This window comes from Equus asinus, chromosome 3 (assembly GCF_041296235.1).
Source record: "Equus asinus isolate D_3611 breed Donkey chromosome 3, EquAss-T2T_v2, whole genome shotgun sequence".
In the NCBI taxonomy this organism is placed as follows: domain Eukaryota; kingdom Metazoa; phylum Chordata; class Mammalia; order Perissodactyla; family Equidae; genus Equus; species Equus asinus.
Window position 1 is genome coordinate 128,424,817 of NC_091792.1, and position 26,389 is coordinate 128,451,205.

At 39.0% G+C, this 26,389-nt stretch overlaps 1 protein-coding gene across 21 annotated transcripts in view; it reads right to left on the reverse strand.

Annotated features, from left to right (window-relative positions):
* Positions 1–441: 441 nt before the first annotated feature.
* LIMCH1 (LIM and calponin homology domains 1) overlaps positions 442–26,389 on the reverse strand; it is a 312,143-nt gene continuing 286,195 nt past the window's right edge. For 6 of the 21 annotated variants that reach the window (XM_044767755.2, XM_044767756.2, XM_070505972.1 and 3 more), the window contains 10 exons: positions 25,243–25,283; positions 21,288–21,368; positions 18,517–18,609; positions 17,529–17,633; positions 16,524–16,648; positions 14,802–14,923; positions 14,363–14,486; positions 10,566–10,674; positions 8,316–8,418; positions 442–3,339 (listed from right to left, as the gene is read on the reverse strand). In XM_044767755.2, coding sequence (XP_044623690.1) covers positions 3,314–3,339; positions 8,316–8,418; positions 10,566–10,674; positions 14,363–14,486; positions 14,802–14,923; positions 16,524–16,648; positions 17,529–17,633; positions 18,517–18,609; positions 21,288–21,368; positions 25,243–25,283 — 929 coding nt within the window. In that variant the 3' untranslated portion in view covers positions 442–3,313. Of the gene's footprint in view, positions 3,340–8,315; positions 8,419–10,565; positions 10,675–12,263; positions 12,342–14,362; positions 14,487–14,801; positions 14,924–16,523; positions 16,649–17,528; positions 17,634–18,516; positions 18,610–21,287; positions 21,372–25,242; positions 25,284–25,986; positions 26,062–26,389 lie in introns of all 21 variants that reach the window. The other 15 variants (XM_044767751.2, XM_044767752.2, XM_070505967.1 and 12 more) reach the window with 6 other exon arrangements.

A 26,389-nucleotide genomic window follows, 5' to 3' on the forward strand; every position in this document is an offset into this window, starting at 1 on the left:
CAGTGTCAGCAGGATGCTACCGTTTTGCATCATATTCCCCGGTTCACCAACAAGGAAAAAAGCCCTCAGTCCCAGACTGTATATATACACAGAGAGAGGGAACAGTGGGGCAGTGCTGGAAGTTAACTGTCATTTGGTTGTTTCAGACAATTTTCATTGGCATTTGCATGGTCTCTCCTGGTTATTGTGTGTCTCATTTCAAGGAGTCTGAATCTTCTAGTGGAAGGCAATTCCTTAGTGACTTCCACAACCGGCTGGTAAGTTTCATTTGCCTTAAACAGTTGACCTCAAAAACGCGTCAATCTGTATATGCAGACATGCATCACTGCCATCATCTGACTAGGTAACCCTGGACCAAAAGCTGAGAGAGAGCGCTTGATTCTTTCCTCCCCAAGTAAGGAAACCGACTCCCCACTCCCCCAAAATCAATGGAATACAAAGTTGATTTGAGTATTTTATTTATAAATGTACATTTACTATAAAAGCTGTTGCATTTTAGACTTTTTATTTTTATTTTTTTACTATTTATCAGAGGCATTTTAGAATAAATATTTTAAATGAAGGTTAGTGTAACTGACATAGAACATCGGCCCACCCAGAACGGTAACATCTTTCGGACGGACTCACATGGGAGGTGGATCATTTCAGTTCGTTAAGTCTTAGACTGTGTATCGATAACTATACTACGTATTGCATTAATAACACTACATAGAAAGAATGAGGAAATGTCATGAAAGTTTGCTAGTGAAAAACAAAGAGTTACCCATTTTTTCTTAAAAAAGAGAAGGGACTGGCTTTTGGAGTATGAGGAAAAAAATCAGATATATTTCCTCAGGAACAATAAATCACTGAGTTGCCTTATCTGTTTTTTAAACAAACACATTTACATTGTAGCTGAACAGAGCAGAGCATTTTTTTTCCCCTAGGATCTCAAAGATTATTTGCAAAGAAATAGATCATACTCATTATGCTGCATTGGAAAAAACAAGATCTAGTCTGCCCAAGCTGCCATGTAACAGACTCCAAATGAAATATAAATCAAATATAAATAGAAACAGTTGGCAATTAGAATTTAGAAAATGTTGGAGATTATTCTGTGCTGGTGACTATTGTTCATTATGGGAAAGCACGTTTTGCAGTTGGAGAATGGGGCTTTATTTTTCTTGACTGGATTCTAGCTTCAATACATGTACAATGAGTCTCCCTAAGAAATATGTATAAATGGGTTTGTGAAACCAGAAGAGAATGTGCAATATTCATATAATCCTTACATAACGGATGGAGTTCCACGTGTAAAAAGTGTTCTATAAAAATCGGTTATGAATGATCTTATTGTACATGTTTAGTGCATTATTTGTGGTAAAGTACTCTGCTAATATCATGCAAAGTGTAAACATCCACATTATCAAAATATTTAATAAAACATGCAGGTGCTTAATCAAAATATTGGACTTAATCTGTACATTTTCAAAACTTTTTTCTTTTTTTTAATTTTTTCTATTTTTATTTTTATTTTTTCAACATTTTTTCTCCTGTAAAACAGCAAACACCTCTATGAGAAGTCTTGGGATTTGGAAGTGACTTCATCTTTCCTCAATGTTCTGCATCCACAATTCATCACTGGCTATGTGCAACAGCTTCGCGTTTTCTAAGGCACAATTTTTAATGAAGTGATGTGTAAATTTCAGTCTAACAACAGCTCATCCAAATGACAAAATGATCAAATACCACCGGAGGCTGAGGAAATTTCTGCACTTACATGGAACCCGCATGCAGAGAATCGTCTAGCATGTAAATAAATAATTGCTAGCCATACTCAATAAGACACAGAAAAAAATTATTGCTTACATAACAACAGAAAAACATCTACTCAATCTCCTTTTATGACTACTTTAACCTATTAGGAGTATATTCATAGTCTACATTCACAAAAATGTCATCTTCACTTATTTGCCATCGTTTTAAGGCAGAATAAATCGTTCTCCTTTCCCCAGTCTTACAGAAAAAACGGCCTGGAGATCTAAAATGTGATGCTTTTTAGTAACTTGATTCCTTTCTTGGCCTGCTGAAACTCATCACACAGGACAAAAAAATAAACCAGTTCTCCACAAGAGTTCCTCTCTAAACTTCTCCACGAGCAAGGTCCAGAGTTCCTGATAGTACAGAGTTGGTGATGGAGGAGAATGAAGGAGAGCAGATATCTGTTAGAGTGGGCAGGGCACAGTGTGAGCTGTTGGTTCTTGCTGATCACACACCAGTGGCTTATCACATCTTGTTGCATTTGGATTCTATTAGGATGGACTTAGTACTTTTCTTTAGACACCTGTGCTTCAGGCCCTCAAGGAGAACTTTGTAGGCAAGGGTGAGCAGTGGTCACACCTAATGATGGACTTATCTCAACGGGAGCTTCCACGTGCCTCATATTAAGTCTCTTATTGAATCTAGAGCCTGAAGAGAAGCAAGAAACGAAGCCCTCATGGCTATCATCAACCCACCAGTCTTTTGAAGATGAAACTTCCTCATAGATTTTGGTAATAACTTTGGAAATGATGACTGAAATATTTCCCTCTGGTTTCTTCCTACCCTTGGGCAACGTCCCAGAGTGTAAGTCTCGCCAATATTGCAAGGGTTCTCTTTATTTGACAGACCAGCCTATATTAATGACATAACTTCCAAAGTACACAAAATCTAATACTAACGGTGCAATAATTTATTGGTATGATTTCTACTTCAAAAGGTAAGTAACACAAATGTTTCAGGATTACAGTATATATTATCAGACTAGCATCTTTGCATTAAAAACAAGTTATAGCTCAGTGCTATATGGTGTGATTTTTAGTTTCTGAAATGCATTAATTGTATGCTCCTGTCTTAGAAGACCACGTCTCAAATTGGCATGTCTTGCACTTTCTGCGGCTCGATTCTGTAAACATAAAGTGTTTAATTCCTAGAAATACTAAAACAAAACAGATTCATTGCATCATTTATCTCATTAATCCCCAAAGAAGAGAATAACACTTTTTAAACCGTAAGCCTGTTTGACCATGCTAAGACCTTTTTTTGAACTATTCAGGACCATTACAATTCAATATTCTTTTGTATATACTGTGCAAATGCAAAAAAAAAAAAAAAAACCAGGAAAAACAAAACAAACACTGTGCTACAAAAGAACAGACACCATCTTTTAGAATAGCCTTTCAGAAATTAGATGATGAATAATGAGAAGTCCCTGAAGTTGGGATTTTGTTAAACGATTGCCAGAGGACACTCTCAATAAAGAAATGGTGAGTGATCTGGAAGCTTGAAAACCAAGTCACAACGTTGTGGGTTGGCCAGCACCTGTGATAAAGAAATCAGAGCAATGTTCCGTTAAAGTAGTCAATGCTTCTTGCTTCACATATTTAAAAATTTTCCAAATTAGCAATGACCTCTGCCAAATCCCTTCCCTCTAGGGAGGGGAAGCTTGTCCCACCCAGCTATTCAAAGTGTGGTCCAAGAGGAGCAGTATTGGTATCACCTGCAGCTTGTTGAAATGCAGACTCTTGAGCCCCACCCCAGAACTTAACAAGGCGCACAAGTGATTCATACGCCCTGTAAAATTTGGTTGAAATCCTCCAGATTTCAAATGGTCTAAACCAAATAATCTCCATTCAAGTTTTCTACCTTGTCTTCTGGGGAAAGTAAGCAAGAAAATAATCTCTTCTCTCAGCTTCTTTAGGTTTTGGTTTCTCTAAAAATAAATATATTGCAACAGGAGGAATTTGACATATGATCTAGAAATAGGATTGCTAGATTTAGCAAATAAAAATATAGAACAATCAGCAAAATTTGAATTTTAGGTAAACAACAAATGAAATTTATTCCATGTGATATTTGAGATATACTTGTGCTAAATCCTGAGCATGCAATATTTGAGATGTATACATACAAACAAAATTTCATTGTTTATCTGAAATTCAAACTTAACAGGGCAAAAAAATTTTAACTGGGCATCTTGTATTTCATCTGGAAACCCTATCTAGAAAGGATTGTTTGGGTTCCATATTTCCTGCTGAACCTTCACAAAGTTTCTCCTTCATTTTAGAGTTGTGATGAGGCAATCACAACACTGGAAAAGACCCTAGGGAGTTTGCGTTAAAAGCATGTCACGAGAGTGAATGATGGAATGGACATAACGACTCAGTCATCCAGCACCCAAGCACAAATGGTACCAGTTAAACATACGATGGCTTGATTCATGACAGGTAATTTGTTTTGCACTTCCATTCCCATTTACATACATACTTAAAAACTGTTTACATTGCTTTTAGGAATTGCATTTTAATAAGCTGTTATGCTATTTTTCCCCTCCAAGGGAAAAATTTCATTTAAATGTGACTAGTTACTTGAAGAAAATAGGATTATATATTCAGGTTTTATTATTCCACACTGACATTATTTTGTTTCACTTCAAATGCTTATCATGTTAACCACCCCTCACATCTATCCATCTCCCCTCTTCTCAGCTCAGATCAAAAGCAAACCAGAAAAGAAAGAAAAAATTATTTTTAGCCATTTCTTTCCATTCTGACCCTTTTATTGCATCTGGGGTATATTCAACCAATTCGAGTGTATTGATACTTCTCTAGCCAATTATTATCCCCTCCACCTATTCATGCCTAAGGTATATATTTTTTTCTTATGACATCAAGAAAGAAATGAGCAGTATTCTTAGATGTGCTGGTCATTCTTCTTGTTGTGTGTTGACTTAATTAAAATTTATCCTAAAATGATATTAACATTTATCTAGAAAAATAAACATGGAAGAAGGGTTAAGAGAATCTGGAAAAAATAATGGGGAGAGAAGGTGGCCATTATTACTCAATATTAAAACAAATTATGAAGCCATAATAATTAAAACTATTCAATACTGGAGAATAAAACATAATAAAATATCCAGAAATAGACCCAAATACATATGGGAACTTAGCTTAAGAGAAAATTGGCATTGCAAATTAGTGAGAAAAAAAGAGACTATTCATTAAGTGATATTCACACAATTGGATAATGGGGAAAAAACGTTGGAGAGCTATTCCCTCAACATGCATTCCTGATGATCACATATGTACATGTGAAAAAGAAAACAAAAACCAATTCTACGTGAAATCTCAAATTTATTTATGCCATTGGAGTAGTGAGAGTTTCTCTAAGTAGGACACATAAAACTGAATCCAAAAAGGAAAAAAAAAGATGTATTTAATTACTAAAATGAAAATTTTTTCTATGAGAAAAATCACAAAGTGGAAAGACCAATGACAACTACAATAAACAACAAATATAAGACAAAGGGAAAATTAATTTATAAAGAACTCATACAAATCAAGGGCCAAGAGAACAACAGGTAAAGAATAGAGAAGCGCTTTATAGAAAAAAAAATATAGATGAGGAATAAACATATGAGAAGATGTTCAAACTCACTTATAATTAAAGATACACAGATCAAAGCAATGAGGTTCTCCTCCACCTAGCAGAGTGGAAATTTGTAAAGTTTGATGCTATCCAGAGCTGATGCAGGCGTGGAGAGAAAGGGGCTCTCATACACTTTGCAGGGAAAGCGCTCTCCTCCGGAAGATAATTAGCCAAGCAGTCTGAAAATTTTAAAAGGCTTTTAACTCAGCAGTCTCACTGCTCAGAAGCTACACACTATGGAAATGCTTTCAAAGGTTCATCAGGATATACATACAAGTATGTTCATTGGAGCATTTAAAAAATAATATTAAGAAATGGGAAACAACAAAAGTGTCCATTCATAGAGTTAGTTTTAAATTATGGTAAGTCCATACAATGGGATCATATGTAACTATCTAAAAAGCCATTAAAAAGAATGAGGAGAAAGAATATGTTATATGGAAAAATTGCCAAGATATATCACTAAGTTAAAAATAACAGCCACAAAAACTAAGTACGGATCATTGTGACTTTGTGATTACCTTTGTGAAATAAAAACCAACACACACGCAGGTCCATGCATCACACACACACACCTGTGTGTGTGTACACATATACAAACATACATTCTGCAGGTCTCCGTAAGAAATTATTAGAGAGTGATTATAGTGGTTAATTTTGGAGATTTTCATGTTTAATTTGGTGTCTCTGAACAATCCAATTTTTCTAACCTTGTATCATTTGACTTTTATTTCTTTATTCTTTTGAATCTCTATAGGGGTTATCTAGGCAGAGAGATAATGAGCTTTTTTGCTTTCTTCTTAGTATCTTAGTATTCCCCCCCCCAAAAAAAACCTAGTAAAAATATTGCATTAAAAATATAAAATAAACAAAGGAAAAAAATCACATCTCTAGTCTACCTCCAAATCACTTTCTTATTTTTCATCTTATGAGACTGTTACAGGAACTCCTCAGTTATTGTCTTTAGATTTGGAATTAAAAGCAGTTAATGCCCTTTATATTCGTATATATAAGAGAAAAATTCCTGGCCTAGATCCGAAAAGCTAATTTCCAAAAGAAATGACAATGAATCATCCAACTTCTCAATTAAAATAAAAATCTGTATGAAAACAGGTCACTGTCACCCAGAGGTGGGTTCAGGTTTGTTCTCTGCTGGCATCCTTCAAGCACTTTAAATTATGAAAGAAATTCTGATTTACAGCACTTTTCAAATCTGCTCGACAGTCCCTCAATCTAACAGTGCCCTCTTCTGGTTCCACGATTCACATTCAGCTGGTTCACTGAGGCTGGAAAAAGTATAATTTGTACAAGATGATAGGAAAAATCACTTTGAAATCTGGGAAAAAAGGGTTTAGTTTTCCTTTCTAATGTATAAAAACAAAACAAACAAAATCCAGTTTAAATAATATATATAGTTCTTATATGTTATACATGTATATATGTATTTGTGTATGTATGTATGTATATACTTATGGGATATATATGGTATACTGTTTAAACCATATTTGATATATTTAATACATAGTATAAAAATCAATATCAATTCTATATATATTTATACCATATATACACACATTATATATACATGGTATAAATATATAAATATATATAAAAATATAAATTATATGTAATATAGGGTATAAATAGTCCAGTTTGATGGTAGAAGCTCTAAGTTGCAACAGTTTTGACCTCAAATCAAATGTTTATCATAGATCAAAACCACCTGGGTTTGATCTAATTTTTAGTTCCCATCATTTTATTAAAATACACATATATTTCTCTGAATTTGCTAAATCTATAGCAATAAAACAAATTGATTTCAACTTTTACTCTTAAAGTCTTCAGTCTTGTAGATTTAGAAATCCATGTTAAAAAAGCTGTAAAATATTACTTCACTTACTTTGAGAAATATTTTTAATATTATAATTTTAATAGAAATATTAATACTTTATATTATTATTTGACATTCTTGAATTTCAAACTCCATATCTTCACTCCCATTTTTTCCCAAGAGTTTCTGACTGACGAATGTGCACAGAAGAGTCTGCTCTGTCTAGGTTATTCACCAGAAGGACTATACTTAGGATGGAAAGTGAGGAAGGATTCAGAGGCTAGCCACTGGCTATTTTCAGATTTTCTAAACAGCAGCTGGGCAACAGCACCCCCTGGTGTCCCCAAAACTAACACGAACCTTCTATGGTAGGAGACCCAGAAACAAGACTGGAGGGCAGGCTGCTCAAGGGAGGTTTAAGGCAGCACACACTTGTTAAGCTCTGATTATATACTAAGAAATTTTGGAGCAGGGAAGCGATTCACCAAGAAGCAGAGCCCATCATTTTATCTCTCAAGGAACTTTCAATTTAGTTGGAACAAATCCATATCATGTCATGAAACTCCTGAAAGTAGGGCGTGTAAATATCGAGGAGTTGGTGCTTGAATTGATGAACAATGGAGAGCCGTTCTTCACTCTTAAACCATTCCTCAAATGGTACTGGTCTTCTAAAGATATGCCTCAGCAAGTGAATAGAGTTTCACACATCTTATATCTTCCTTCTGCCTCACGAAAATCTCTATGGTGAGTTCAGGCAATGTCTCAGACTTGGTCTACAGTTTTTATCTGCTGGTGTATTCCTGCACTTAAGGATAAAAAGAATTTGGCCACACTGTAGCAGTAGCTCCTAGTAAGAAACAAGTGGTAAACAAGGGGTTATTTCATTACAATTTCTTTTACCTAGATACTAATAAATCTTTCCCTCAGGGTGGGAGTGTCAAGTGATAGGGAGAAATAACTGAATTCCTAAATTGGGTCCTACGAAAGGCATACGAATGCACTCACTCATCTTGAGGTATTTCACCCCAGTACTTACTTCTGGATCGCATGTAGCAATCATTACAGTTTAGAAGACCATTTCGAATCCTAACGTCCGTCCCACTGACTGCATCTCCAAGCTGTCCTTTACAAATTCCACACTATAGGGCAGAAAGAACAGAAGTTATAAGGTGCATAAGGAATCGTCTCTGTATAACGCTTAGTTACTGTTTACATGCATAGCACAACAATCACTTCCACGACCTCCACATTTGTTGAGCATCTATGGTGTTAGATGCTGCACCAAGGGTTGCCTTATAGCAACAATGTACCTTTAGCATTTTATCCTAACTCCTTGCATTTCACAGAGGACACTGGTTCGGAGAAGTTAACTGACTTGTCCAAGGTTGTGAAGTTGGGAAGTGGTGTTGAGTTGATCCCCAAAACTATGCTGTTAACCTCTCTAATACAGCATTTCTAAGTCAAGACGAAGAACCATTTTAAATAGATTAAATCCTAGTGGTTTTAAATAAACACATGGCCAAAAGATTATCAACTGAAATTTGTCTGTGAATAATCTTTAAATGCTTTCTAGCATTGTCGGCAAGTTCTACCAGATCAGAATTACTAGGAAATAGGTATTCCAACTCATATTTCCACATTAAAGGCAGTGATACCCAGGGTAACAAATCCACTGGGAATGGAACTCCTTTCAGCCAAGTCAACCTGAGTGCAGAAGGAGACTATGGGACACACTGTCCTGGTTGTACCAGAGAAGGTGGCAGTGGTGGGCTGGTTCAGATGCCAGCCTCCTGCAAGGGAATCAGTACCCAGCTCAAGAGAACAGGGCCAGCCCAGACTCATGCTCTAAGGTCACCTGGGCAAAGGAAGACTTCATCTAAATTATGTTACAAGCTGCATCTTCATCACAAGTGTAGGGGATAAATCTAAGAAGTGATGTACCTTAAAGCATCAGGTCAGCTCCAGGAAGTGAATTATTAGAGAGAAGAAAGGCCTTGACAGCTAAGAAGGCAAGGCTCCTATCCCTTGACAATCTGCAAAGACTCTTTGCCGCCTCCGTTACTTTGAGTTCTGGTAAAGTTTCTGAGAACAAACTGTCATGCTGGAACATACTGTCTTGGCATTACCATGAAATTTTAAAATTATATTCCTTGAGCCTCAAAAACCTTTTAGACAATTTAGGATATACATTATCTAGGTTAATTTTACAATGAGAATATTAATAAATTGAGTCTAATTAAGTATCCCTATTGTTTTGCCCATGATAAGTGCTGCTTTCCAAAAAACTTGTTTGATTACAGATATGATTAAATCAATAATTTCACTTGATCAGCTTACAGGTAGAGGAGTTATTTTAAGGCCATGCAAGTTTACTTTATAGTTGAGGGAGCTACCAACAAGAAACAGAACAAAAACCAAGAAGGAAAAAGAAAGTATGCTAGAGTTATGAAGAGAAAGACATGACTCTTATTCAGAGCTAGGGGGTTTAGCTTCAAAAATTGTATCTTAATTTGAAATGTGTCCATGCATGGAAAAAAAGGAAATGCTGATATAGTCCAACTTGTAAATTTTATAATAAATCAGATCTAAGTGGTTAGCTCACCTACTTATTGGCAGGAGATCGGGGACCAGAATCACGGTCCGGTCCCTGCCCTTATGGAGCGGACAGCTTTTAGAGGAGATGATAATTAAACAATTCAACAATGAGAGATAAGGACTGTGAAAGGTTCTGTAAGGACCTGCAACAAAGGCAAGTCACTTAGTCTGGGCAGCTTTTCAGAGGGAGTGATATTCAATCTGGGATTACAGACATATTCATCCAGAGACCTACGATTTTGAAACTTGCTTTAACCACCTAATTGACAGAAAATCTTCCACTGGGTCAAAGACTAAAAACCTTTGACATTAAATCACAAGAGTTTAAGAAGCAGTAAAGATGTCACATTCCAAATAAATCCATATGGCCTTAAAAGATTCAGAAGTATCATTGTCCTCCCACGGCGGCATTCCTGGCTTCCCGCTCGAGTATATGTTCTTTAGCAACAAAAACTGTTTCATAAAGACGCAGCGTACAAATTTGGTTTGGTTCTTCCAACCCAACATCTCAGAGGGATGTGTGATAGGAGAGTCTCATCCTGGAGGATGGGCTCCATGCACACCTCGACACAACCTAGAGGGGAGAGGCCTCAGAAGCAAAGGCCGTCAGGATTTCCAGGACATATTTCCCAGAACCTTGCCAAAAGACATCCTGAAATTGTACTTAGAGAGAAGAGTGATGAATACATACCCTAAAGCACTGGATGTGAAAATAGAGATTGAGGGTCTCGATGATCATTGCAGCTCCTTTCCCCAAAGGAAGCCCACAGGAAGAGCACAGTTTCTTCCCACTTATAGACCTAGGTGTCAATATATATACATATTAATAGAATGTTCCTTTTAGAATAGTTTGTCAAATGCACAAACATACAGCCTCATGCAAAAAATGAAAACATGAATTTTTAAAATGTTTATATATCATGAATGAAATGATAATCACTGAACTGACAATGAGCAGGAAATAAAACATTATATAGAAGTTGCAACAACTGCTAAATACAATAGGCCTCCATTGTAGTAAGGAATTTGGTGTGTGTATGTGCGTATGTTTTAGTTATTTGTCACAAGAAGTTTGTGTTGTAATCTATTCAACCACAGTGATCAAATGTCTTGAAATAATTAAATGTATTTACCATATATTTTCATAAGTCCTAAAAGATAGTCAAATTTAGCTTTCCTAAGGTTTCAATGTTGCTTTGAAATTTTCTATAATTGGTAATCTGCCCACTAGGTAGGGCATTTTTATTTACTTATTAAGAAAGAATTTTTTTTGTTTAAAAATAGAGAGGCAATTGTGATACAGCCCAACAGGTCCCAGGCAGATGTGCGGCCCAACCCCTGCTCTGTCACCAAGGTCTGCTGCGATCTGGTGTAAAGAACTCACTTTGGGTTTCCCTTTCACCTTTAAAATGAGAGGATTGGATTAGATTCTCTCTACTACCTCTTGCAGCGTAAACACTCTGTGACTATGATCTGGGCACACCCCATCCTCTCTGAGTTGTAAGCCCACTGACGGCTGTGTCTGCCCCATCTCTGTACCCATGCAGCCCGTAGTACAGTGTCCACCAATGGACTAGAACCAAACCCAGCAGACTGACAGCAGGTGACAGAATTTGATGGCTGTCCTCCAAGGCAGCTTTCCCACAACTAAGATCAGACTGCAGTGACGCCTATAGTCTGGAAAGCTTTTGGATTACACAAGACATTTTAAAATATGCAACATCACTCAGAAGCCAGTAGGGTACAGAGGGACAGCAGAAACAGAAAGGAAGATAAGAGATAAGCAGAAGAGTCACCCTGAGCAAACCCTATTTATTAGGATTTCCCTCTCATCCAGTAGTTAAATGGAATTTCTAAATCAAAGAAAACCTCTGAGTACTCAGTAATTTGTATGTCCAGTGAATAGGAACTCAGGCAGCTTTTAAGAATATCATGGGGCCCAATTAACATTGAGAAGCAATCATTAGAGTGCTTGAGTAGGATAAAAGAGAAGGATGAAGTTTCATTTCTTAGCCCCTGCCTGGGTCTCTGTAAGAGCCATCAGCGGATCTTGCCTGCAAGGAGTGGGTCGTCTTGCAGCGAAAGGCGCCGACTTGGGAGCCCAGCAATTGTCTGGTGGATTTTATTATTAGATTGCAGGTTCCACACAATGTAATTAAAGCCTGATGGCCACAGCCACGCCAACATCACACACTTGGCTTTTTCTATCGTGGGCTGCAGGCGGGTGGGGACTGGGTTCCTTCCTCCTGCCTATGTACATGTGTTGGAAAAGATGTGGAAGGGCAAATCCCTCAAAATCATTTGGCAAGCACTGATTTGATTGAAATTATGCTTGGCAGGCTCTAGTCAAAACAAAGCAGCCTCAGAAAGGCTGGATAACCTCTTGTACCTGGTTGGTGACTGGCCAGGAGGGGTGTGAGAACAGGGGGACAAGTGGCCCGCCTGGAAGTTCTCTCGAGGGCTTTTCCTGTAATACGGTAGAGGAGCCAAAAATTATGACAGGTAAAGAGAAGGCCGATCCCACAAGAAAAGACATTTTAAATAAGAAAAAAAACTTCCTTGACAACCAAATAAAAGACCACAGAGTGCCCTAGTGTAATTTTTTATAAAGGACAAAAAACAGTAATTCCATGTAGCAAAGAGCATACATGCATTGGCTGCATAATGTCAAAACCAGGCTGGCATTGTTGAACAGAAAAGACAGAATATTTTTCGAATCTCTATTTCTGTCACGGTCTTTGCTTAGTTAAAACTGCATTTGGAGTTGGATATAAAAATTATGGACTGGATGGGAGGAGAGAGATGAGTAGGGACATGGGGAAAAGCTCTTAAAGAGCCCAGAAATAAAGGGCAGAGCTTAAAGTTGGTATTTTTCAGTGAGGTGGCTTCCACCCCTATCAATAAATTCATCGTGGGAACATGTGATTAGGTGTGATGTTCAAAACATTTAATAACCACTGTGTCATGGCATTTCCAAAGCAGAATGGTCCCCAGTCAGAAGCTACCAGAATGGTTTTACAGGTGCTGTCGGTTGCACATGAGCCCTGCCTGTGATTAAGCTGTCAGTTGTTGGCTCTGGCTTATACAAGTTAATTTCATTTGTACAGAAAGGGATAGAACACAGAAAAAAACAAGGAAAAGAGAAACGCCAACATAGAAGTGACCAGAGCATGAGTCCATCTGTCTTCCAGCTGCTTTTAAAATAACTCCCTGAGCCGCCTGCCCATCCGAACCTCCCTTCTCAGGCAGAGCTTGTCTTCTCCACAATAGCACGTTTTCATGTGATACCCTAAAGTATCAGTACCATGGCCTTAAAAAAAAGAGGTTGAATCACACTGCAATAATCAATAATAATGATTACTTCTCTGTGATTTTAGCTTCTGTTGATTCTGAGTGTCATCTAGACATACAGAAACAAAATTGGATAGATGTAATAGAAAAGGGGTTCAAACACTGTTTTGAGAAAAAACATAACAAGAAAAATAAGTAGAAAGATGAACTTATAAAACAAGTTATCATCATCATCATCATCATCACCATCATCGTCATTATCACCACCATCACCTGCACTATATAGTACTTATTATTTGCCAGGCATAAAAGCCTGTGAGGTAGTACTACTATTACTCCCATTTGATACATGAGGAAACTAAAGCAGAGAAAGATTAAGTATCCTGCTCAAAGTTCTATGCGGCAGAGTCAAAATTTGAATCCAGGTGGTCTGGTTCCAAGTAGAATCATTGGTTAAAATAGAGTGAATGTTATATTTTTAAAACTGATTACGAGGGATCTCTGGCTCAAATACGATGTTATCATGGAACTGTGGGTTCATTTTGAATTCCTCTACTACTTAACCAGTCAAGTACTTTGGATAAGTTATTTAATTTCCCTGAGCCTCAATTTCCTCGCCTGTAAAAAGGGAACAATAACCCAATAAAGTTACTGGGAGAGCTAAGCGAGTTAATGTATGAAAAGAAGAGGAGAGATATGTAAACTCTTCAGTGCAGTGCCTATTATACTGAAATACTTCAAAAATGATAGAAACTATTATTATTGTAAAAAAATATATTTCTTACAAAATTAGAATATAGCCTGGGGTAGCTATGTTAAGGGAGAGAATGATAATGGGAGAAACATATTTTTTTTCCTTGAAAAAACATTTGTCAATAGGCTCTGAGACAACTTAACTCACTTAAATAAACTGCTAGTACAATAGACCTGCAAATTCTCTCCAATTTTTAGATTTGTGGGTAAAAACATTATTACGCCTTTTTCAAATTGATAAATTCAGAGTAAATATTTACTTGCTGGGAAGATTGTCCAATATTCCATAAGTATTTGCTACCTTGTCAATGAAGTCCAATGGAGTGAAAGCACAAAAATGCTGCTAACATCTTGCCAACTCACACTTTCTCATTTTTCTCCCTTCTTAGTCACTAAATTAAAAAAAAAAAAAGAATTCCACATCCATCTCATTTGGCTACTCACTTCCGCCTTTCACTTGGAGACTCAATCTGATGGTTAATGCTTTTATCCAATGGGAGAGTTTTTGGCTTCACATCTTCTAGAATGTGCATCGGTGGGTTTGATACCGGCTGATTCTGGGATGGATCTGAGGCCAAGGAAAGAACATAAACTTAGTGCTCAGTAATGTCACCTTACTGCTTAGAAGTCACCTTTCTTTAAAGTGCTGATGCCTGCTGACGTCTCACAGGGATTTCCTGAAGACTCTGGGCACATAGTAGTGGAGTTGGGTCACTGAACTGTTCAGCATAAGCTACTAGTTGGCATAAACCCAGTTTACTCATTGTTCTGTTCAGCACAAGCTAGAAAAGAAGCTTGCAGCTAGCAGAGGTCATATCTGTCCAGACGATGTGCGGGGTCTTCTAATAATTTAAACATTGGGGTTGGTCTTCTCCATTCTTACCCTGAGCTAGCTGTGGGTTCACCCCACAGGGTGGGGCCCCAGCTTCTGCATCCCACTGATCACCCTGATGGATTCCTTTTGATCCGGGGTTCTCAGAATGAGTCAAGGCCCCTTGAGTTAGGCTGTTAAAATAAACAAATATATTTCAGAACAGAGATAAAAGCAACTGAACTAAACTGATTGATCTTATCCCTCAGGGCATGGAAGCACCAATTACAATATGAAAAAAGAAACGGGGCTAACTAAATGTTTATTTATTCTTTTTGTCTTAAACTAGATTTAAAATGGATTTAAAATACTGTAAAATGCTACACATTTTCATTATCCATCAATTTAACAAGCTTGAGAAACTATCATTTCCCTTGTCTTCCCCATCTCCCTGCCCACAAAGCTCTTCATTCTAATAATTTCAAGGGCTGCCAGAGCCAACTGGAATCTCCCAGATTTTCAGAGGAGAGGACTTGTAGAAATCATTTGGGCCACACGGGACTTTGGCAGCCTGTGGTAATTCACTGGCTTTTCAGTAGCTTCTGTGTGCAAAGAAAGGAGAGATGGAGATCATAAATCGTCTCTGATGACAACAGGCCCTGTCTGGAGAACTAGCAAAAATTCACACAAAATTTTACCAGCATTATTCAAATACTCCTGACTAGTGGCTTTCATTTCATAAAACTGGAAAGTCCCTTTAAACAGTGTTAATTGGAAACAGATGTCCTATTCCAAGGGCTTTGCAGAATCTGGACCTGGGCCCTGAGCTTCAATAGCCTACAATTTACCCAGTCTTTTAGCTGATGAGCAGAGGAGAATTCTAGAGCAAATCCCATAGAAAAGCTCAGCTCCCAGATAACCTTTCAAATTGGCCAGTCTTTGAAAATGACACTTAGATAGCCTTTTGTGTCTTTGGGTCCCTCTGAGGATGGCGTGTGTGTGTGCGCCCACATGCATGCGTGCGCACAGCCTAGTACAGCATGCATGCTTATCAATACCTATCCATATCTCAGAGTCATAAAGAACTTGCTCATGGCAGAGCACTGCTAGCCTCCTAGGTTTCTGCCGGTCCCTTCTAGGTTAGGTGTGGGGTGGCATAAATAAACCCACCACACCCCATAGCTACAACCAGATTCTGCTCCTGTCTGAGCCAGCTCTGAATGCTGCAGGGATTTCTGGGTGCACTGTTCTGATCTCCCTCGGAACATACTGGGACCCATGGGTGAGGTGATTACCCACAATCAATCAATTTGTTGGTTATCTTTTATATTATCACCCACAGTAAATGTGGCTTCTCACAGCTCAGAGGATACTAATGACAAAGCTCAGGTCCACAGGAAAACCACAGTGGGTGGGACCTCATTTCAACCTCTATCCCTCCAGCTACATTAACCATTTCAGGGGACTGATATTTAGGTTTGGTGCTTTGAATTGACAACATGCTCCTGTGATAATCTATACTGTCTCCTCTTACTTAAAAAAAAAGTTTCACCTTTTCTTTATTTAAAAATAAGTCTATTTATAGGCTTAAAAATAAGGCTATTTATATTCAATAGCATAAGGACACGGACTTCCAGAGCTATTAGAATGTGTTCGAGCAGTATGTAACATATTACTGGAATGATCGTTTCAAAGCTGAATATGATTTGCATTAGCAATAGGTATTCTTCCTCAGAGTGAACGGGCAGAGCCCAGCTTTGCGAATTTTGACAGGCAGCCTGGTATGCTTCATACCTGCCCTTTTCCTCCACTGGATCACCTTCTCTAGTCTTAAGCAATAAATCATTGTTGTCCTCCTGGAATGGTTTCTTCTGTCTTGTCTCTTCTTCCTCTCGACAGTTTTCCAAGTCCATCTTATTCTAATAGAGAAAACAAGGATAATCTTAAATATACATTTTAAACACACTGGACAACACTTATCTCTGGCCATGGGATATTTGAAGCATTTTTCAATCGCAAAGCCTAGAATTTAAAGGATGGTCATCCAAATTAATAGCAACTGATTTCCAATTATTGGAATAAACATGTTATCTAGATCGATCTCAAAAGCCATCATAAAAAGGATTTGGTTAGAAAACCCACTTTTCAAAGTAAAACAAAGTCATAGGACTGCTCATTTCAGGGCAAATGGCTGTCTAGTGTCTAGTGTTTATGCAGACTATGGACTATCCAGGTCTTGGTAGGATTTCTGCCCAGTACCTCCATGACCTTAATTGGAATACAGAGGTAGACCAGCCTTTCTGGGTTCTATCTGGCCCTCAAAGACACATGTAAATTTCATGTGGCATTTTAAGAGCTGTTTAGAAACAATTTTTGTGGAGGCTAGTGGAGAGCAGACTGTTGGCATCCTGCTGCTACCATCCAGAGCAAAGGAATGTTTGGTTTGGCAGAGAGGAATAGATGTCTGTTGAATGAATGAATGATGGGCAGTAAGAAGGACACTCCTGCATATGGCTCCATTAATTGAGATTTTGTCAGCCAGTACAGAAAGACATTGGTTGCCAGCCTGTGGGGGCAGATCTGGCCTGAGTAATGACTTTACTGCTCCTCAGAAAATGACTCTAGGGTTTGGTCATGGTAGTGACAGTACCATGGGGTACAATGGGCACATAGGAGCCGACGTGATTCTAAGGAAATAGCCAGTCCTGGATTTAAACTGGTGGAAAACTTGGCCTTGTGGTTTTGTACTTCTATTTAGGTTTATTTATTTCACAAATTGCTTTTAATCTATGGTCTTACCACTGTCCCACTGGCTTCAGTCATGGAGGAGGATGTAGACAACTGGTCTGCAGAATTTGAAGAAATAGTAAATGGAACCACAGTGTCTTCAATTATCTTGCGCTCCTAATGGGAAGGACAGACATTAATGAAAGGGAAAAAAAGGAAAAATCCTATCTATTCAAGAAAAAAATTTCATTAAGGAACTTTAGAAAAAAACCCATCAGAATTATGTACAAACATGCAGAGCATTAAAAAAAAAGTCTTATTTTCTGAAAGCATGTAATCAGATAACACTCTCTATGGGCAATGATTTAGAAATTAGCATTCTATTTAGAAAAACAAAGTCTTTGCAAATTAATTAGTTAGTGTGATTCAAGAAGCCTAATTAGAAATGCTATTAGGGATCAGATTACGCACAAAAATTGTTGTTGAAGATAAAATTGACAAAAATTTTAATCATAAACAAATTTTAGAAAACACATAAAATGTAGCTCCCTTCAAATTCTCTAATGTGGTCTCACTTTTTCACCTAAAAAAAAGAGACAAAACAAAGTTCTCTGCCTTTCCAAATCTTTTTAGGACTATATAGTGAATGTAGTGGTAAGAATTCACTTAGCCTCGATATCAAAATTATACTCAAAATTAATTCACTACTATTACAAATGCTTGCCTCAAACAAACACACAAACAAATAAATTGATACTTTCATCTCTCTCAGATAAATCAAGAAAAATCAAGAATGTGACTTGGACTAAAGAACAGATACGATTATATTGTCTCCCTTCACCATGACTCTGCACACCCGAACCACAAACTAAATTTGGGGGAATTGTGGTCTTTTGGAGCCTGTAGGATGTGACTCTTCTAAAGAGGTTGATGGGCTTCGCTGTGAGTAAAAAGAATCAGACACAGCCACATGCGTGCACACAGCACAGACACAAAAACCGTTGATAGAGTTTGAGGAATTAGGACTACGAGATCAAACGCCTTCTTAGGAATTTCCTACCTCCTCATAGTATCTGCGTTCTTCCTCTTCCACCTCCTTTTGGGCCTTTTCCCATTCTTCTTTCAGCTTGTCCTGCTCCTTCTGGTATCTCTCCTGTTATGGAATTCCCATAGATTGTTCTGAACTGATCATTGCATACATTGTTAGGACTTTTCTCCCCTCTACACCACCACGTATAACATGTTGCAAGACTATGTTCTTGTAACATTCTGAATCTAACTGATTCATGCAACAAAAGGGGAAGACTATTTTGTGTTATCAAACGTGTTAGGAACATAAAAAATCCAATGGATAGCAATGTTTTTGGCTGTTGGTGTTTGATTTGCTTACGGAAAGAGAAAAGATGGAAAAATGGAAAGATTCTAAAATCTTCCTTAACTTGGATTTTGTCCTAGGATGTAGGCTAAACCGATAGTTTCCCTTTACTGGATCCTTCAGTGAGTTTTACTGTTCCACTAATAAAAATACATTGCCACTGGTAGAGTTCAATAAAAGATTAAAAAAAAAATACCCTTATAGGTTTACGAGATAGACAATGCAGAAGGGTCCAAAGTGGACAAGATGATAATTAGCTGAGTAGCTGAATTACTCTTTCTTGTAGCCATTCTACCAAAACGGAATCTTCCTAGCATTAAAAGCTTCTCTTAATTTGGAAGTTACTTAAACAGGCCATTAGAAGGCTTCAGTATTAGAACTGCCATTCTTGTTTTCAGAAACAATACAACACTAGTCACCACTTCTGGGAAAAAAATAAAATACTCTGAATAAGGATGGCTTGAAAAATGTGACTGGAGTCCCTGAGAGCTGACGAGAAAAAAATAAATGGAGATTAACATTAATGCTTAAAATGAGAACTGACACCCGTGGATGCCTTGGGAATGGCATCCCTGTCATGACAGACAAAGGAATCACTGAGGTGCACTACACACAGTCAAATGTTTTAGGCTGATTATTGTCAATCCTCTCCCTGAGGCTAAAACAAGTCTGTGCTTCTATCTTCCTGGGGAAGGCACTGAGAATTCCTCCAGGTATTGCCTGTTATGTCATTACCTCAGGAGCAAAAGGACTTTATTGGAATTGTCTGGAGTCTGATGTTCTTATTAACGCTCTGGCAAAACCACTGTTGGTCAACCCATGGCTTTTAACTCCAGGTAAAAATTTGTTACCAAAACCTAATATTGTAAAGTTTTAGAGAGGGACTTCAGGGGCTTTTCAGAATAGAGGAAACACACCCAAAACTTCACAAAAGCTGAAAAACTTTTTTGGCTTATTGGTTCTAGGAGCTCACCACTTGCTCCCTCACCAAGAGGATGAACTGACGATGCAGGGAGTGAAAGATGTGGTACGTCTGTAGCACACACACACTTACACACACAACTTTCTTTCCCCCACAAACACCTTGCCCCAAAGCCCACAACCCATGATGCCACACTGGGTAACAATTTGGTGGGACAGGAACAATACATATGCCTGTTATCTGTAACCATGGCCACCCTGCAGAGTGTAACAGACAGAGCAACACAATGGGCAGCACACTCGCCTGTCTGCCTTACTCTGTGGAATTTTTGACTGTTGGCTGTTCACCATTTAGCTGAAGAATGGGCACCTGATTTCCAGGAGAATAGCAGATGGCCAGGGCTGGTCTGGGGTCTCCCAATGGACCTAAGGGTCCCCAAAGCTTCCAGATTCAGGGACTTTGCTGAATCTGGTTCTAACTAACATTTTGGTATTGAAGATTTACCCCTCTGCAATTGTGAAAAGTGTCAGGATTAACTGGCAGACCTGTAGCCACACTACAACTGACTAACTTCCCAAACTGCCCCTTTGCTCTCTGCTCCTAGCCAAAAGGATTAGAACAAAAAGATAAGAAAAAAATAAGTAAAATAAACTCACATTAAGCATTGCTTTCTACATAACAGCAGAAAATCATCATCAAGATTAATGAGGTTTAACATTCTTTTCCTTTACAATTTTTAAAAAATATAAAATCAGTACTATTGGGAATATAGTGGAAAGAACATGAGTTTTAAAGTCATCCAGACTTGGACCTGAAACCAAGTTTAACACTTGTTTAACTGTTTGACCTTGGGCAATTAATTTAACTTCTTTGAGCCTTAGTTTTTTCAATTGCAAACTGGAGCTAATAACACATACTTTAAAGAATTGTACAAGGATTAAATTAGATAAAATATGTCAAGCACGAACCACAGTCCTGGCACATCCCCAGGGTCCAGCATAGGTTAGTTTCTAAAGTTACTAGGTTACATTTTGAAGTCCTGTTACTCCACAAAACTGGCATGAAACAAGTGGGAGCATGATACAAGTGCTCCCAGGATTTTTCTAGACTTGAAAATTAGCAGCTTTTACTCAAAGATGGAGCAAACATTTCTACTTAAGGAACTAGACCCGGGTCAAATTTTATTCCCCATGTTTGCTATCCAATAGCTTTTTGATAAGTCATTCCCACTGCTACTTGGACTGGAATTTGTTTGGCAACTAAGGAGGTGATGAATGGCTGGATTGGCTCTTAATCAATACTTGGATTTTTTTTTTTAATGAAATGCATTGTGTTCATCAGTGTAACTCCTGGCAGGAGGAATTAGACACAGGCATTCTGTCACATGGACACAAAACGAACTGACTTAGACTCATTGACTTCTGAGAAGAATCAGATTCTATGTATTTCCTGTGCTAAAAATCTATTTAACAAAATAACAGAAATTAAGAGCATCATCTAAAAGAAAAAAAAAAAAGCAGCAAACCAGTCCTACCTGGAGCAAACGTTCCTGCTCCTGTTGCCATTTTTCCTGTCGCCTGCGCTCCTCTTCTGGGTCCCATGCCCAGAACTTAAACTGCTTAGGAAATAAAAGCATGATCAGAATTAAGCCATGTCCTCAAGGCCAGGCCAGGAGAAGGGAAACAATTAGCTGATGGCCTGGCACCTGGATGGACACGCAGAAGCAGAAGACTTCACATATCTAAAGGTCCTCTTTGTTGGCAGAAACCACTTTTCAACCTTAGTTCCTCTTTGGTTTACTTCCAAGATGCTGGTATGATTCTGTGAACCTTCTTGGAGCTAATGAAAACATGAAGTGATTTCCCATGACCATGGGAAGGCTTTTCCTTCATTTCTCTTGGAAGTGATTTCTTAAATGCAGTCATGCTCCCGAGCATAAGATATTCATTCTACATACCGATCCTTAGTCCAGACAAGTGGGTCTGATTATTTGAGCAGAACTGCGTTTTATAAGAAGTGGGGTGTGCCACGCCATAAAATTAGTCTTTTGTACTGTTATTGCTGTTCTATACCAGCTGGCCCTAAAGTAGGTTTAACTCACCAATGCCCACAAGGATCACCTGAGGGCCAGGCAAGGGGAAGCCCCCGCCCTGGGGCCTGCCTAACAAACACTCAAACCCAAAGACTTCTGTCTTTTAAAAAAGGTTTCTGTGAGTTTGGGAACCAAGTGAGTGAGTGAGGATAATGGGAGAAGGCTGCATGAACTAAAGCAGGTGCCCAGGCCACACAATATGAGATTGAGAGGGTGAAGGGTGGGGGAATCACAGCCTGTCCCTGGAAACCAGCAAAAGAGGGGCTGCTGTGTTTAAAGTTGGCCTCCCCTGTCACCAGCGCAGGAGCCGAGGCAGACCAGGTTCCCCATAACTGCGCTCCCTCCCTTCCCTCTGTGCTGATGGGTAGTTTTGGGAGGCACTTAGAACTGCCTGGGAATCTTGAGAGAAAAAGTGAGGAGAAGGTGGAGGAGTTAGGGAGGTGAGGGAGAGTCTAGAGTGGGGTGAGGAGCAGGCAGAATCTACCTACCCTGGCTGCCTGGGAAGCTGGACAGGGTCAGTCCTGTCCAAGGTTTAGATGGGTCTAGTTATTGCCCAAGAGACCTGGGCCAGCCCACCTTTTGCCCTGCCCTGCCCCTACCAGATCCACGCTCCCACTCAGGTGCATGGCTGGGCTGGCCCAGGGGTATCTCCAGGCTGAGAATGTAGGCCAGGCCATGGGTGTTGCTTGATTTATAACATTATAATTATCTATAACTTTAATGTGTTTAGACATATGAAACATGGGCCTAAAATTGGTACACTTGCTGTGGTTCCTGCAAATCGTTCGGATGGCTAAGATGCCCACAGCAACTCAAAAAAAGGTGGGTAAATAGGGGGTAGGGAAATGTACTTCTAAAATGCCACTCTTGGATTCACACTGCATATCAGCCTACTAAAGGCTCTGACAGGTCATACAGGGAAAAAACTACTCAATGGTATATGATCCAAAGGTTCCCAAATTCCCTTGGATGACCAGAAAATGTTATCTAAATGTCGATCCCAGATGGGAAATTCTATTGCATTCATAATGTTGGAGGTTGTTTCCACCCAGCATTTTCCTGAGACTTACAAGCAAGACTTACAAGTTTAAATGTTCAGTACCTCTCTCAGGAGCATGGCCCTTCTTTGTCTTTTGAGGAAAAAGTTTGTGGTTATGTGAATAAAGCCATAGGGAGCCCAATGGGGAAAGTCCACTAGTAGGAAAACAAGAGCTACAACTAGGAATTACTTAATTTTCAGATTTCACTAGGTAGTAATTGCAAGAATAAGTTGAGAAGGGGGAAGCAGATAGGAGGAGGAAGTGTGGGGTAGGGAGATTGAGCACAGAAGAAAATACGGAATATTTGTTAAAACGGCAAGAAAGAAAAACAATGAGCATTTTCAGAGGAAGATAAAGAGGAAGATACCAGTGGGATAAACAAGAGGGAAAGAAAAGGAACTGAGCTCCTTTCTTTGGTGACTATTTGCTGAGCACTCACTGTGGGCCAAGTGGGGACACCAGCTGGCCAAGAGTCCCAGCCTTGTGGAGCTTACAACTGAGTGTGTGTGTTAGGGGGTGCGTGGGGGAGTGACCTATTTATAAATGATCACCAGATGACAGGAAAATAACTATCATAAAAGAGATATAAAAGGTGCTAGAGAGTCAGAATGGAGAACATTTAGCCCACTTGTTCTACAATTTATCTGTTTAAGATCTGTATCTTCTTCTGGCCTAGGGATTCCTCAGTGGCAGGCAGGGCCCCTTATCCCCCTTAGTAACCCAAGACCTTGGAATTTCAGGCCTTCAATCAATGTTTGTGGAATAAATGAATGGAATCACTTCATGCTGGCTAATGCATCTCCTTCTTCTCTCCCTTCCACAGACCCTGACCCTAGAGCTTCAGCTCACTCCAAGTCTGACCAAGAAAGGCCTGAGGCTACGGACGTCAGCACAATCAAATGCTTACTTCCTCTTCAAGCTTCTCTCATTTTCAATTTTTTTTTGCTTTTCTATTCTATGAAGAGCTATTTATCATTGAAAGGACATCAAATTTGGGTAACTGTTTTCAGAGGATTCACTTATATAGGTCAGTCATCTGTCTCTTTCTTGTTCTATTCTCATAAGCCCGAAATAAGAATGTACCTCTTTAGAATGCCCTTTCTTTCCACCCTTGCCTGGGTGGGGGGACAAGAACAATTTGACAATGTTGTTCTATGTAATTTAAAATGGAAATCTTCGGATCTGTGCCATGAATGCAAGCTTTGGGGTCCTTCTGCATGTTCCCATCTTCCATGGGTGAACTCAGCTTCCCAGGAAACTCAGGATTCCCAGCGTTGGCTCAAGACCAAGCCTCCACAAATGGTCACTAGTTCTGGAATGTGGCTGGAGATACTGAGGGTGATGTGACAAGCAATGGGTCCCTTCTCCTCTCTGCACAGGCACTTAGAATTCCCAAAGTGAGACAATTTACCTACAGATAAGAATTGGTATTGGCTGTGGTGGGCCTCTTGGATTAGGCACTGGGGAGGATTTGTTTGTGTCCCAGGCACTGTGCTAGAGGCTTCCATATAATTATTTCAATTAAGGCTCACAACACCCTGAAAGGAAGGTATGATCATCTCATTGTACAATCAAGGAAGACAAGGTTCAGAGAAGTCATGTAACACCTTCAGGGTCATACGGTTAGTAAATCTGGAATCAAAGGTGCATCAGTGATCATGTGGCTGCACCTGGGGGGCTCAGGGGAAATGCTACAGTTGATTGTGTCACAGAGGAAGTCTCCAAATCTGATGAGAATTTCAGAGGGTGAACAAGGTGACAGGCCCAGCATTGGAAACACCCAGTTCAGAGAAGACTCAGGTCTGTAGAGAGAGTTCAGATATAATTCAACAGCAAGGAATTTCCATGGTGTCATGTGTCTTGATATTTTAATTAGAAAACTGTTAAAAAATTTCATTGATATACAGTTCATATTGCTCAAGATACTGATTGCGAGAAGGTGTGCAACAAAGACAGCTTGGGTCTCTCAGAGAGAGTCCAGGCTGGGTCCTGCCTGCCAACGGCACACTATGTTGAAGTGTTACCCTCATTTAAAAAAGTGATTCTGAAAGCCTACAGAGGTTGTGTATCTTAATACTAACTCCTATTGTCACATTCATTTTCACCGCCTGTTTTCGATTTTATTTCCCTGACTCACTTATCATTTTGTTTCCAGGCACGATAACAACCCCGCACAGTGACGATCCGCGTCTGTCTGCATATTCACCTGAGAGCATCATACAAAACTTTCAATTGTTCTTTTACAATCAATTGTTTGAAGCCCATTTTTGGTTGACTCTTCTTTAAGCAAATCAAATACCTTGCAAATTAAAATTACGCTAAATGCCTGATCTTATTCCTTAAAATGAGTTACTTACAGGTGTAGTTACAGGGGACTTTTCACTGCCTGGAGAATCCACTGCACAGAAAGAAAGGGAAAAAAGATCACAATGTGAGTGGTTTCTAATTGTCTTTCTTTTTGATCTTCTCAGTGGGGTGTGGTTCCTATGTCAGTTTCAGACCAAGTTTTTTATTTTTGTAAGCCAAGAGCATTAGAAAATCACAAAAAAGCAGATCCCTGAAGCAGTTTGTACCCACCACCAAAAGAAGTTATGACCAATGTAATATGATTGACCACATCAATTAGCACCAGGTACAAGACTCTAGGAGGCAAAAACTATTCTTATTAGTGCTGGTTTTTAATGCACCTTGCATTCTGGCTTGGTTGATCAGTTCCCTCACTGTCTGACATGAGAAGTCTCATACAGAGAGAGGCCAGATGTCATCCAGGAAGTAAACAGAGTGACACAGTTAACAAGAGAACCATTACCAGTCCCCAGTAAATGCTTCTAAACTTTGTTTTTTTAAAAAAAGAGGACAATAAAGAAAGAAATATTATTATTTCTTTGGATTCTTAAAATCAAAGTAAAATTCTGTGGATTTCCTCCCCCCTTTAGTATAACTGGTACTGATATCAAAGAACTAGCTCTTTGCTAACTGTGTGCCAGAAACAAGCATTTCTTTTTTCTGAAATCAGAAATGAAGAAAAATACCAGACATCATTGGTTGCACGCAACATGGATTTTTGCACAAAAGAAACAGCTACCCAGTGTGCGTTTTACCTGACTGGGAGAAAAACTGGGAACGTCGCCAAGAGTTCTGAACTCTAAGCGGAACGCTGGCAGTGCCAGGCGACTCTAGATCAGACGGCAGAACAGAACAAACAGAAAACCATGAACACGGGGGTGAGAATTGAATAGACCCATGCTCCCGAGTACCAAAGGAGGTTTGGCTGTGGTCAATATAGGACTTGAAAGTGACAGACTCTCAAGTACAGATTATCTCATAAAATGCATACAAAACCTGAAGACATGGGCAAAAGTCAATAGTAACGGGACAGTGTATGCTATTGTTTGTTGGTTTTAGGTGAAATTTTATAGGCTCATTCTCAATGGTGATATTGTTAAAAGTGTTAAATCTCTTGGGCCGGCCCCGTGGCCAAGTGGTTAAGTTCTAGTGCTCCAC